This window comes from Trichechus manatus, unplaced genomic scaffold (assembly GCF_000243295.1).
Source record: "Trichechus manatus latirostris isolate Lorelei unplaced genomic scaffold, TriManLat1.0 scaffold00144, whole genome shotgun sequence".
NCBI classification, from domain to species: Eukaryota; Metazoa; Chordata; class Mammalia; order Sirenia; family Trichechidae; genus Trichechus; species Trichechus manatus.
The window spans coordinates 2,292,794-2,306,977 of NW_004444080.1; the positions used below are offsets into that span (position 1 = coordinate 2,292,794).

General features: G+C 38.9%; 1 protein-coding gene across 2 annotated transcripts in view; it reads right to left on the minus strand.

Annotated features, from left to right (window-relative positions):
* DPH5 (diphthamide biosynthesis 5) overlaps positions 1-9,520 on the minus strand; it is a 44,168-nt gene extending 34,648 nt beyond the window's left edge. For both annotated transcript variants that reach the window (XM_004385728.2, XM_023739999.1), the window contains exons 1-3: positions 9,416-9,520; positions 9,023-9,180; positions 1,318-1,442 (exon numbers count right to left, since the gene is read on the minus strand). In XM_004385728.2, coding sequence (XP_004385785.1) covers positions 1,318-1,442; positions 9,023-9,157 — 260 coding nt within the window. In that variant the 5' untranslated portion in view covers positions 9,158-9,180; positions 9,416-9,520. The remainder of the gene's footprint in view (positions 1-1,317; positions 1,443-9,022; positions 9,181-9,415) is intronic.
* Positions 9,521-14,184: the final 4,664 nt, after the last annotated feature.

Below are 14,184 nucleotides of genomic sequence, written 5' to 3' on the forward strand. Positions count from 1 at the left end.
ACATAAAACACAAGTGCCAATTTCTTACTATTATATTCAACAGACATAAAATTACTCTTTAAAATTGCTATAAAAATTTCTAAGTGCTTACTCTCAATTCTGTACTTATCTCAACATGAACAGGTAACAGTTTGTGGCCTGGCACCAGTACACAAATTACTCTTGGAATAGCACTGGTTTTTAGACTTTATTATTGACTGGATACCAAGACAGTCAAAAGTGATCCGAGATTTCTTGTCTGGGTGGCTATGAGAATCGTGGTACCATCAGGTTGGGAATTTTGGTCAGAGAAGGTATCACTATTGAAAACATGGATTTTGGGCAGAACGAACCAGTGGAATAATGAGAAAACCCCACCAGAGACCCAAGACATTTTCTGTATAGGATTTTTCATTACTCTTATTTTACTATTACATGCTAAAAAAAAAAAGGCAGGTACTACTAATTTGGAGGAAGCCTCACTTTTACAGGAAACAATGTGAGAGGCTAAAACAAATTATTTAAGTATTTTAAAATGTGTGATTATCCAATGTCATTTGCAACCAAGTATGATAATGAGTCACAATTTCTGGCTCCTCATATTGATATAAATTACTTTCTTTTTGACAGACACGCACACATAACTCCATTCTTTTGAAAAATCATCCTTGGTGGTGGGCGCGCAGTGATTTAATTGCCCTTATGTTCCTTAAATTTGTGACATAAATCCTGGGTCACCAGCTGGAGACAAAGCACTCTTCTGTTTGACTTGACATTAAAGATTGATGATGCTTGACTGGACAAGTAGATGCTCATCTTTTTGGTAATGGGGAAGACCAGAGCTCCCAATGGATATACAGAATTGAAATCAGAGGCTTAATAAACACATAAATTGAAGGCAGTATTGCTAGATATTAGATGATGGAAAAAAATGCCTAGGACAATGGAAGCAGAATATGCTTACAATTATCTGCAGCAAATGGAAGGTATGACTTTTGCTAATGTAATAACCCATTTAATAATGATATACTAGTTAAGTCATTTGATGCCCTAAGTGACCTTTGAAGAGAATAGCAGAACCAATGATAGAAACTTTAGAGTCTGAACTTGATAACTCATGTAGTGATACATATGTGATATCTTTACCAAGTAGATTTTCTTAATTAATTGCAAAGATGATGAGAGTTTGAACTACAAAAGTTTAGACAGGTCCTAGGTAAACACAGTCCTTTATCAGGATCTGGCAGATAAAAGAAAGTTTTAAATGTAATAGATTAATTCTTACTGATTAAAAAAAAGTAAATGAATTAAAAACTCAAAATATCTGCTTTGACTTACCCAAAGGGATCACCAACCACAAGGAACGCAACATCACTGAGGTCGGCATCCTCTAAAATATTATCTGCTTTTTGTTCCACTTCTTCTCTATCAGCAACAATCAATTTTCTTCCATAAAACTCTTCCTATAGATTTAAATCAAATACCAAAATGAGAGACAGCAGGTGACCATTTCAACACACACAAAACAATCTTTGTCTGGGACTGGTGCAAATCTTGGCAACCTTCCAAACACAGATCACTGAATACAACTCATCAATGACCTAGCACTCTATATCATGTTGCAATTAAACTCTGTCTTTGGGGCTATCTTAATATCCCAAGAGGACACATACCTTTTAACATCTGAGGTTTCTGCATGTTAAATTTATTTATAAATTTGGTTCTAATAGATCAGGCAGAACACTAGAGGATGAACAGTGAATACATATGTATAAGCCTTATTTCAGAAGCATAATACAGAATAAACATATTAAACAATGACTACAGACATACATGACAGGTCTTCATTAAATTTTCTATGCGAAAATCTATGGGACCTTGGCTAAAACAAAAGCAACTTCATTGGAAAATAACAGAAAATTAAGATTTAGTTGTTTACGGAACCAGTAGGCATTCCTACGTAATGCCAGGAAAGACTAATTTAGAACTGTAGTCCTAGTTCCTGCTAAAGAGGCAGAACCGCAGGAGGAAAAAATAATTCTAAATACATAGGAAGTCTCCATATAAAATGCTTTGCGAATTAGTCCCCTGAAGTTCAAAACTAGCGCATAACCCAGCAGGCAGACTGAACTGGAGTGGCAGCAGCATAAAAAGACAACGTGAGCTAGTGCGCTAGTGGTTACAAGCTACTACGCAAGATCATGAATCTTATAACTGATTTCCTGTGGACTAATCTGCAATTTAAGTACAGTAACAGTGGATGCATAAATAATACCATTTCTTACACACTGATTTTGTTTGACTCCTTAAAAGTCTTTAGAATTTCTGTTATGGAAAAGTATTTGGTACTCAACAACATTTGTCCAACAAATGAGTACATGAACAAATGATTAAACATCCGAAGAGAAAGGCTATAGTTCTAACTTTGACAATTATTTTCTAATACTTAATGAGACCTTTTTTGCTTTCTTCATGTATGATGTCCTTAATGTCATCTCACAACTCCTCTGGTCTTTGGTCATTAATGTCCAATGTGTCAAATCTATTCTTGAGATGGTCTCTAAATTCAGGTGGGATATACTCAAGGTTGTACTTTGGCTCTCATGGACTTGTTTTAATTTTCTTCAGCTTCAACTTGAACTTCTTCAGCATATGAGCAACAGATGGACTGTTCTGCAGTCAGCCCCTGGACTTGTTCTGACTGATGATATTGAGCTTTTCCATCGTCTCTTTCCACAGATGTAGTCAATTTGATTCCTGTGTATTCCATCCAGCGAGGTCCACGTGTATAGTCTTCGTTTATGTTGCTGAAAACGGTTATTCCCAATGATTAGTCACTGGTCTTGCAAAATTCTATCATGCAATCTCTGGTGTCATTTCTATCACCAAGGCCATATTTTCCAAATACTGATCCTTCTTTGTTTCCAACTTTCATATTCCAATCACCGGTAATTACTGATGCCTCTTGATGGCATGTTTGATTAATTTCAGACTGCAGAGGTTGGTAAAAATCTTTAACTTCTTCATCTTTGGCATTAGTGGTTGGCACATAAACTTGAATAACAGTTGTGCTAACTGGTCTTCCTTGTAGGCATATAGATAATATCCTATCACTGACAATGTTGTACTTCAGGATAAATCTTGTTCTTTTAGAAAATGAATGTGGCATCATTCCTCTTCAAATTGTCTATCCCAGAATAGTAGACCATATGAATGTCTGATTCAAAATGGCCAATACCAGTCCATTTCAGCTCACTAATGCCTAGGGTATCGATCTTCAAGCATTCCATTTCATTTTTAACAACTTCCAATTCTCCTAGATTCATACTTTGTACACTCCACGTTCTGATTATTAATGGATGTTTGCAGCTGTTTCTTCTCATTTTAAGTCACACCACATCAGCAAATGACGGTCCCGAAAGCTTGACTCCATCCATGTCGTTCAGGTGGACTCTACTTTGAGGAGGCAGCTATTCTCCAATTACATTCTGCTACAATTCAAGAGGTTTTCACTGGCTAATTTTTTTAGTAACAGATTGCCAGGTCCTTCTTCCTAGTCTGTCCTAGTCTGGAAGCTCTGCTGAAACTTGTCCAATAAGCAACATCATGATAAACAAAGAAAAGACTGAAATTATCAAGGATTTCATTTTACTTGGATCCACAATCAATGCCCATGGAAGCAGTGGTCAAGAAATCAAATGATCTATTGAACTGAGCAAATTCACTGCAAAAGACCTTTATTAAGTGTTAAAAAGCAAAGATGTCACTTTGAGGACTAAGATGCACCTGACCCAAGCCACGGCGTTTTCAATTGCCTGATATGCATGCAAAAGCTGGACAATGGCTAAGGCAGACTGAAGCAGAATTGATGCATTTGAATTATGGTGTTGGCGAGGAATATTGAATAAACCATAGACTGCCGGAAGAACGAACCAATCTGTCTTGGAAGAAGTACAGCCAGAACGCTCCTTAGAAGCGAGGATGGCAAGACTTTGTCTCATATATTTTGGACATGTTATCAGGAGGGATCAGTCCCTGGAGAAGGACATCACACTTGTAAAGTAGAGGGTCCACAAAAAAGAAGAAGACCTTCAATGAGATGAACTGACACAGTGGCTGCAACAATGAGTTCAAACATAGCAATGATTCTGAGGATGGCGCAGGACCAGGCAGTGTTTCATTCTGTTGTACAGTCACTATAAGTTGCAACCAACTTGATGGCACCTAACAACAACTTTATGAGAATCTGTTCCTCAAATGTTGAAGAAAAAAAAAAATCTTTTCCTTTTCTCTGCATATCTTCTTACAGAAAATGTTTGAGGGGTCCCCATAACAATGGTGCTTTTATAGATGATAAATGCTTTTGTTCCACTTTACCATGTATTTTTTTCTTAATCACTAATTTTATGTTTTACTTTGGTTTTAAGAATCCAGAAAACCTGAAAAACAGTTGCAGAATATATCTAAGAGAATAAATGTATGATTACTGGAAAATGAAAGAGGCAATGGTCTTTTCTGAATATCTAATATTTCTTAAAGAAGACCAAGTCACATGTTACTAGCCTTATGCTAGCAGTAGTCTACCCCAAATTCTATATGATTTTAACAACAACAAAAACCCTATACTCTCCTCAAGGCTTCTATCATACATCACTCCCATATTTATTACTTTTTCTAACCTAAAAAGCATTTGTCTAATTAAGACAACAAAATGCTTACTAAAAATATCCTTTAAGGAGAAACACAGACACCTCAATATAATCAAATGCCTGATTCTGTTCAAAAAAAAAGAAAAAAAGCTTAAAAAAGGGAAGATATGAAGTTCCCTGGTAGTCTAATGGTTAGGATTTGGCACTTTCACCACTGAGGCCTGAGTTCAATTCCTGGTCAGGGAATAACATCCTCTTGTTAGGAGCCCTGGTGTAGCAATGGTTAAGCACTAGGCTGCTAAGTGAATGGTTGGTGGTTCCAATGTACCAGCAGCTCCACGGGAGGAAAGACCTGGTGATCTGCTCCCATAAAGACGACAGTCTAGGAAACCGTATGATACAGCAGTTCTAGTCTGTCCTATAGGGTCACTATGACTTGGAGTTGACTCAACAGCACACAACAACAACACAGCAATAAGTAAAAGACTGGTGTCATATAATTTTTCTGTATCATTTTATTTATTCATTCACTCACTCATTAACAAATATTTCTTATGCACATCCTCCATGCTGAACTCTATGCTTGATGTTGAGAGACAGTGGTGAACGACACATACAAGATCCCTGCCCTCGTGGTGCATACTGTCTAGGGGGGAATTACCTACCACATATATGTGCTATAGGAGCACCAATCCTACTCAAAAGTCAGGGAAGAACAATAAAAAAAGGGTACAATTTAACAAATAATTTTATTTTGTATTATGTATTATCCAATGACTGATTTGCCAGTTTCTGTACACTACCAGCCCTAATATTTCCATTCATGAAGACGAAGGTAAAGCTCCAAATTTATTCTTGCTTTAAGTTGGCAGTTTCTATACATGGAGACAAGATAAAAACTAAAAGTTAAAATTACTTTCAGGTATTTCTAGAAGGACACGCAAAAAGTTAACGATTACCTCTAGGAAGGAGAATTGGGATAGAAATCTTTCAACGTACATACACCTCTTGGTACGTTTTGAATTTCAAACCATTTAACGTGTTACCTAGTCAAAAAGTAGAAGAGTAGAAGCTTAAAGTAGTGCATGGAAACAAGTGAGAGAACAAAATCTTAAAAAGAAACACTAACATTTGAAAGAGGAGCAAAGAAAAAAAGGGCTTACAAGGAGATTGAGAAAAATGGAAAAGTGGGAATAAACCCAAGAAAATAAGTGTCTTGAAAGGTAGTTTCAACGACTTGTCAACCATGTCGAGAGAAACAAAATACATACAAAACTATACTCTGGAGTTCTCAACTAGGAGATAATTGCTTAACATAGAAATATTTTAGTTATTCATTTTAGAAATGAAGTTAATCTGCAGGGGCCTGAGGCGTGAAGGAAAGTAGGGGCAATAAGGTAAACTGCTTTTTCAAAAGGCTTTGGATAAAGAAGAGGAGATATAGAATAATTACTATGAGGAAAAGAGAATTTTCATAATAGGCAATACTTGAATATGATTTCCAGCTGAGAGGAAGATATTAATATAGGCTGAACATAAAGAAGAATAAATAGTGATGGGAGTGAGGTTCCAGAGGAAGAGGGAAAGGAAGGAGTTAAAAACAAACAAAAACACACCTAGATGGAAATAGCCTTGAACAAGAAGAGCATTTCATCTTACAGGTCATTTTCTAAGACTGGCGGGTAGACAAACTCAGATTTAGATTAAAGGTACCCAAAAACTACCACTACCCTCGAGATGATTCCAACTCATAGTGACCCTGTAAGACAGAGAAGAACTCCCCCTTGGGTTTCCAAGGCTGTAAATCTTTAAGTAAGCAGACTGCCACATCTTTCTCTCGTGGAGCAGCTAGTGGTTTCAAACCACCAATCTTCTGGTTAGCAGCCAAGAGCTTAACCACTGTGTCATCAGGGCTCCCTGGTTAAAGGCAGATGGAAAGTTAATAAAGGTCTTAGCTGCTGGCCTCATTTCTCTCAGTGTGAAGTCTTTATGATCTTCTCCTGTCTATCTCATCTCAATCCAAAGAAATATGATTAGAGGACAAGGAAACAGAAGGTACTAATATCTAGGAGAGATAGTCTAGGAAAAGTATGGAAGACGAAACAGTTATTTCAGTGAAACCCAAGAACAAGTATAGCAAATCCTTGTGTTTTCTTCCTTCATGCTTTTGCTCACAATCATTTCAACATGGGATGCTCATCCTCCTGTCCCTACCAAATCTTATCTTTAATAATTCTTTCTCTTCCCCTTACCAAATCTTATCTATAATAACAATAATTGTAATAATACACTTACATTGGGCTCACTGTGGTCAGACATGATTCTAAGAACTTTATGCTTACGAATTCATTTAATCTTCACCACAGCCTATAAGATAGGTACGATTTTTTATTCCCATTTTAAATATAAGAAAGAGAACCATAGAAAAATTAAATGAATGTCCAAGCTCACAGAGCTAGTTGGTGCAGAACTTCATATGTGCTGCAAATGGGATGTATCTATATCATACCACTATCTGTATGACTTTGGAGAAGGTTGTTAACCTCTCTATGCCTGTAAAATGGGAGCAGTAATTATAGAGTAATAATCCTATAATAATTCAACACATAAAGCATTTAAAATAGTACACAGGAAGTGTTCTATAAATGTTAGTGACTATTATTGTGGAGGAAGTGATAGTTTAGCTCCTTAACAAAGTACACGTAATTAACCTATAAGTGAAGTTGGACCCATCCCCAGATCTTATATAAGCAAAGACTCTACAAGTACCTTTTTAGGGAAAAAAATTTTTTTAATAGCAGCCAATGCTGTACTTAAAATTTGGTTGTTGTTAGGTGCTGTTGAGTTGGTTCCGACTCATAGCGACCCTATAGGACAGAGTAGAACTGCTCCATAGGGTTTCCAAGGAGCAGCTGGTGGATTTGAACTGCCAACCTTTCGGTTAACAACCGAGCTATTAACCACTGTGCCACTAGGGCTCCTAAAATTTCGTTAGCACTAAAAATTTACAAAGCATTTTCACATGTGTCATCTTAACCCTAAATAAACCTCCAATGTGGTCATTATACCTATTTTACAAATGAAAATCTGTGGTTCAGTTTGGAAATATGTTCATTAACAAGTACCATTTCTGAACACTTCCATGCCAGGCATTAGGCTAAGAACCTATGAGATAAGTAGGTACTTTTATCCCCATTTTACACATTAAGAAATTAAAGGGGCTTGTCCAAGGTCACATAACTAACGTGGCAGGGCAAGGACATAAAACATGGTCTAAACTTTGCTCTATGCCATCCTAACACCTAACATATACAACTGCTGATTTGCTATCTATCTCTATTCTCTTAGACGATTTTTAAGTTCACTCTAGTTTTCTTTGATCACTGGTTAGAGAAATATTTCCATCATCTTGAGCTTAATTTAAACATTTTGGTTCCATCCTAAGTGTGATGAAAACTGGAGCTAATGGGTCAAAGCTGGACAATAGACACAACTTTTATTTTTATGCAAAGCCAATTCAAATAGCAGTCCTTAATTCCTAAAGATTTTAAAGTAACTTCGAGACCAGAATTCTTCAGGTTGTGAGTCTCAGAGTCCAAAAGACTTGATATTCTCTAGATTACCTATTTGGAATATTCTCATGAAGACAATTCTAAAATCCTCTCCCTCCTCCCATAACATGTCTGTAAGTCTTTTGATTAAGGACATTGTACCTGGAGTCTGACAATGGATCTAAACTTGACTCTTCCAAAATTTACTGAGCCCTTATAGGGTCGCTATGAGTCGGAATCAACTTCACAGCAACGGGTTTGATTTGTTTTTTTTTTTTTTTTAATGAGAGCCAGCTAAACATACGACACTCTAACAAATCCTATGGCTACTTAGTCTCCATGCTCAATATATACAAGTGTATGAGTGTTAAGTCCTATCGGAAGAGGTCTATTTAAAGGTAAGATCTCTCTGAATCTGATACAGATTACCATTCCCTGTGGAAATGACTTCAAAGGGGGAAGCTTTCAGCTTGGTTTCTGAATATATAACCAACTCATTAAGGCTGTGTCAGCACCTCATCAGCACTCAACTCAGAAAGATTCCTTGGCTACCTCATGAAATAAGGGATTTTGATAACTAACCCCAGGAGTATGAAATAACTTTCCCTTTCCTATTTACTGAAGAAAGTCACACAATTAGACTTGTAAAGCAGGACAAAACAATCTTTCATCTTCCAAGTCATTTGGTTAGTTTCCATTGTGGTACTCTTCAGATCCTTTAATGAGTAGGGTGTGTATTTCAAAGGATTTAAAAAGCAGAGGTGAAAATTCTGTTCAGCTTATTGTAATTAAAATCATATCGTAGCTTTCCTCCCAGAAGGCTGGGGAATCTTAAGCACCTACCAGGGCTTCCTTCCCTACAGTCAGGATTGAGGTGTAGGCCTCCAGATACACTCGACTGCAACGCTTTACAACTTCCAGGCCCTTGACTGTGATGTCCTTGGCATCTCCCAGGCCCAAGCCGATCAGGTAGAGCATTTCAAACTCCAGGGGGAGGGAGACTGCAGGACGAAGCGAACAAGACAATGTCAGCAGCACCAAAGATGCCTAAAATCCAGGGATGAACACGAGGATGAAAACTAAAGTGGCACAAGGAGGGGGCGGCGTATCTCACTTTCAGACAAGGGGTGAGGCGTGAGAATATCACTCTACGCCTCTTAAGTACTGGAATAAGTGTTTTTAACAACTCTACCCCACTTTCTCTCTTATTACCCAAACTTGGAGGCAACCATTTACCCGCTAAGAGAATCGCAGCTAGTTCCCCGTCCTCCCCAATCTCGTAAACGTCGCCTTCCCGCAGAGACCGCAACCGAACCGGAGGATTCAGGACCAACGAGAACCCACGCCGCCGGTCTCACCTACGGTGCCGCAAAACGCCGGCGCCTTTACTGCATTTTACGACTAGCAGGAGGGGAGGGGCGAGTGGGCTCCGCTGTTGGGTAGGGGGAACCGGGTCTCGGCTCGTCGACTAGTAAGCCGCGTGGCTGTAGGGGCGGGAGGTGAAAGGGCAGTAGGCCAAGGGGAGTCTGTCCAGTGCCCCCAGCACAACCTCCTGGAAAGGACTGGACATGCTCACGATTCCCCACTGGCCAGTAGCTTAAACATCCCTATCCTGGGACTGAGTAAGTGAAGGAGCATCTCGCCAGGGCCGAGCCCGACTCGAGGTTGGGCCGCGCGTGGGGAAGGCAGGGACAGTGAGGAGGGGCCCTGCGCGGTGCTATGGGGGCGGCAAGTAGGAGGACTTCCTTCATTTGGCTCGAGTTTGCCCAAGTGCACAGATTTTCATCCCCGCCTTCTCATGCTGCTCGAGTTTAAACAGCAACCCCCTCCGTGAGCTGTCAGATTGGTAAACCTGGCGGTGAATGTGGTTCCTATTTCCCAGCCGAGCAGTGACTCCCCGCTTTGCCCCCAGAACTTCATTCCGGAGTGCCCCAAAGGGAGTGACTGGGATCTGCCTCAGTCATCCTCAGTATGGGGAAGCCCAGAACCTCTTGGGCCTAGAGAAGTGACCTTTAAGAGTGCTCAGGGATTTCAGACCTTGCTTTAAGTGCTTCTTTAGGGGAATTCTTACGTTGTGGTTGCCTAAATGTGGTTCTGGTATCAGAAAGGTTTGTTTTTTTTCTGAAAATACTCCTTATAAGATCACTAGTGACCTCATCCAAGTTAAAATTTCTATTGCTTATTTTTAGTGGACATTGTTGATTATTCAGAATTTTCCTGGTCCTTTTCCTACAGTGCTTTGAGTCTTTTTTTCCCCCAAACTCAGCTTCCTTAGAACTTGGTTTATATTTTCTTCCCGAGTTCCATCCAGCCTTTGCACTTTTGTTCACTCTATGCACTCTGGCTGATTCTATTATCACTCTCATTATCTGGATGCATTCCTCACACCAGATACAAAATTTAACTAAAATGGATCATAGACCTAAGTGGAAAACCTAACGTAAAACTTTGAGAAGAAAACATAGGTTTTGAACATACTGTGACATTATTTAGACAAAGTTTTTTTAGATGGAACACCAAAAGGATGCTCTATGAAAGAAAAACATAATAAATTGGCTTTAACAAAATAAGAACTATACTCTTTAAAAGACTGTGAAGAGAACAAAAAGACAAGGCACACACTGGGAGAAAATATTTGCAAAGCATATATCTGATAAAGGATTTGTATCTAAAATATATAAAGAACTCTCAAAACTCAATAATAAGAAAACAAGTCAATTAAAGAAAAATAGGCAAAGGATTTGAACAGACACTTCACCAAAGCAGATATAAAACAGCAACAACAAAAAACTCGTTGCATGAGAGTGAATTCTGACTCATAGTGGCGACCCTGTAGGACAGAGTAGAACTGCCCCATAAGGTTTCCAAGCCTGTAATCTTCACAGAGGTAGACTGCCCCATCCTTCTTTCCCCTGAGCGGCTGGTGGGTTCAAACCACTGACCTTTCGGTTAGCAGCTGATTAACAGTTAACCACTGCACCACCAAAACTGAACTCATTGCTGTCCATTCGATTCCAACTCAGCGACTGGAGTAGAACTGCCCCATAGGGTTTCCAAGGAGGGACTGGTAGATTCGAACTGCCAATCTTTTGGTTAGCAGCCAAGCTCTTAAGTACTGCGCCACCAGGGCTCCTTAAAGAAGATATACAAATGGTATATATGCATTTGAAGAGATACTCAGCATCATTAGACACTGTTGTTAGTTACTGTCCAGTCGATTCCATAGAGAAATAGAATTAAAACCACAATGAATACTACTATGCGTCTATTAGAATGACTGATTTTTTTAAAAAACTGATTATCCACTCTCATAATTTCAGCTACCGCTAATATTTTACTGACTTACATTTCAATCTCCCATTTAGACCTTTCACTCAAACTCGTATATTTAATTTTGCTAGACATCTTCACCTACATAACCCAGAGGCATGTCAAATTCATCACATCCAAAGCTGAATCCATTATCTTTTCTTTCAACTTGGCTCTTCTTCTGTATTATCTACTTTGGTTGGAGGCATCATAGTTCATAGACTCTCACCCAAACCAGACACCTGGGAGAAACCCTCACATCCAGTCTGTCCTGTGTGTCCATCTTCCTCAATAGAAACCATACCTATTACCACTGCTCTGGTTCAGATACTCATTCTCTCAGACCTTTAGCTGGTAATGTAACCATGTCTCCCTTGCATTCATCCTTTTCTCAGGGGACAAAGTTACTTGGCTAAGACACAGTCTGAAAATGTCACTCTCCTACTACAACTCCTTTTAGCCAAGAGAAAGTTCAGGCTCTTAAAATATCCTGCAAGATCTTCCATGATGTGGCTACTTTACCTCTCCAGCCTAGTCTCTCTCCACTCCATGCTTTTAGCTTTTCCGCCAGCAGTAATGAACTGTTAAAAAGGAGCCCTGTTGACAAAGTGGTTAGCCCTGGTGACACAGTGGTTAAGTGCTTGGCTGCTGACTTTTTAACCAAAAGGTTGGCAGTTTGAACCCACCAGCCACTCCACAGGAGGAAGATATGGTAGTCTGCTTCCGTGAAGATTATAGCCTAGGAAATCTTATGGGGCAGTTCTACTCTGTCCTATAGGGTCGCTCTGAATCTGAATTGACTCGATGGCTGTGGGTTTGGTTTTGGTTTGGGTTACTGAACTGCTTGTAGTTCTCTGCCAATTACATGCTGCTTTGTGCCTCTGTGACTTTAGTCAGACTACCATCTTGGCATGGAATGCCCTCTCCCTTTTTCTTCAACCTAGATCACTACTACTAATTCTTTACAACTCAGCACAGGAAGCCTTCCCAGATATCCCCAATCCCCCAAGCTAGGTTACGTGTCTCCTTCTCTCTATTATAATTATATTGTTGTTGTTAGATGCCCTCAAGTTGGCTCCAACTCATAGCGACTTTATGTATATAACAGAACTAAACGTTGCTTCTGTGCCATCCTCACAATAGTTGCTGTGTTTGAGCCCATTGTTGTAGCCACTGTGTCAGTCCATCTAGTTGAGGGTCTTCCTCTTGTATGCTGACCCTCTACTAAGCATGATGTTTTTCTCCAGCAATTGGTCCCTCCTGATAACATGTCCAAAGTAAGAATAACAAAGTGTTGCTATCCTCACTTGTAAGGAACATTCTAGCTGTATTTCCTTCGAGGCAGATTTGTTTGTTCTTCTGGCAGTCCATGGTATATTCAGTATTCTTTGCCAGCACCACAATTTGAATGCGTTGATTCTTCCTCGGTTTTCTTTTTCATTGTCCAGCTTTTGCATGCATATGAGGTGATTGAAAATAGTGTAGCTTGGGTCAGGAACACCTTAGTCCTCAAAGTGACATCTTTGCTTTTTAACCCTTTAAAGTGCTCTTTTACAGCAGATTTGCCCAGTGCAATAGGTCTTTTGATTTCTTGACTGCTGCTTCAAAGGTCATTGGTTATGGATCCAAGTAGAACAAAATTGTTGACAACGTCAATTTCTTTGCCATTTTTCATGATGTTGTTTATTGATCTAGTTGTAAGGATTTTCATTTGCTTATGTTCAGGTGTAATCCCTACAGAGTTCCTGGGTGACACAGTTGGTTAAGTGCTTGACTGCTAGCCGAAAGGTTGGTGATTCAAACTCATCCAGAGGTACCTTGGAAGATAGGCCTGGCAATCTCCTTCTGAAAGGTCACAGCCTTGAAAACGCTGTGGAGTGCAGTTCTACCTCCACGAGTCAGAATCAACTTGATAGCAACTAACAACAACAGCAATAATCCATACAAAATCACAGTTATACTCTGTGCATATATGTATCACTCAATTTAAGTGCTTTTATAATTGTCCATTTACGTGTCTTCTTTCATGACATCAGGTACTGTGTCTTAGTCAAATTCTCATCCTTACGGCCTAGCATACTGCCTGGCACATAGCAGGTATTCAGTAAATGTTTGTTAAATGAATTATTATATACCCACTAGTGGCTGACAAATTTCTTTAGGTTATGATATCTTTTTTTATATTAAATGCAGGGGGTGGTATGTTCTAGATAACTACCAAAAAGTTACTGATGAACTATCAAACATAAACATGCCTTACCCATACCATTTTAGAAGCTTGTTTCTGTTGAAAGGTTTATGATACATATCACATACATTTCATATGCACACTGTAGAGTAGGTATACAAATTTTCCAGTATACTGCTCACTTTTCATATGTTTTTTGTTTTCAGATTTTCCTTGAATATTTTCAGATAGACTCGCAGCGAAAGGAAATTACTAAAAAGAATAAATAATCCAGAGGAAGGTATGCTTTTTTTTTTCCATTCTGAAATAAATCCATATTGAAAATGAAGTTATTCTGGGTAGTCAAGGGATTGAAATATTTTTGTGTTTTTAAATACAAAAATAATTTCAGTTTTTACTCTTCCCAATTCTGCAGAGGAATTTCGTATAGAATTCTTAATAAACAAACTTTTATACCCACCTTCATTTTTCAATAAAGGTGTACGTTTTTTGGACTTTTCTGGATGTA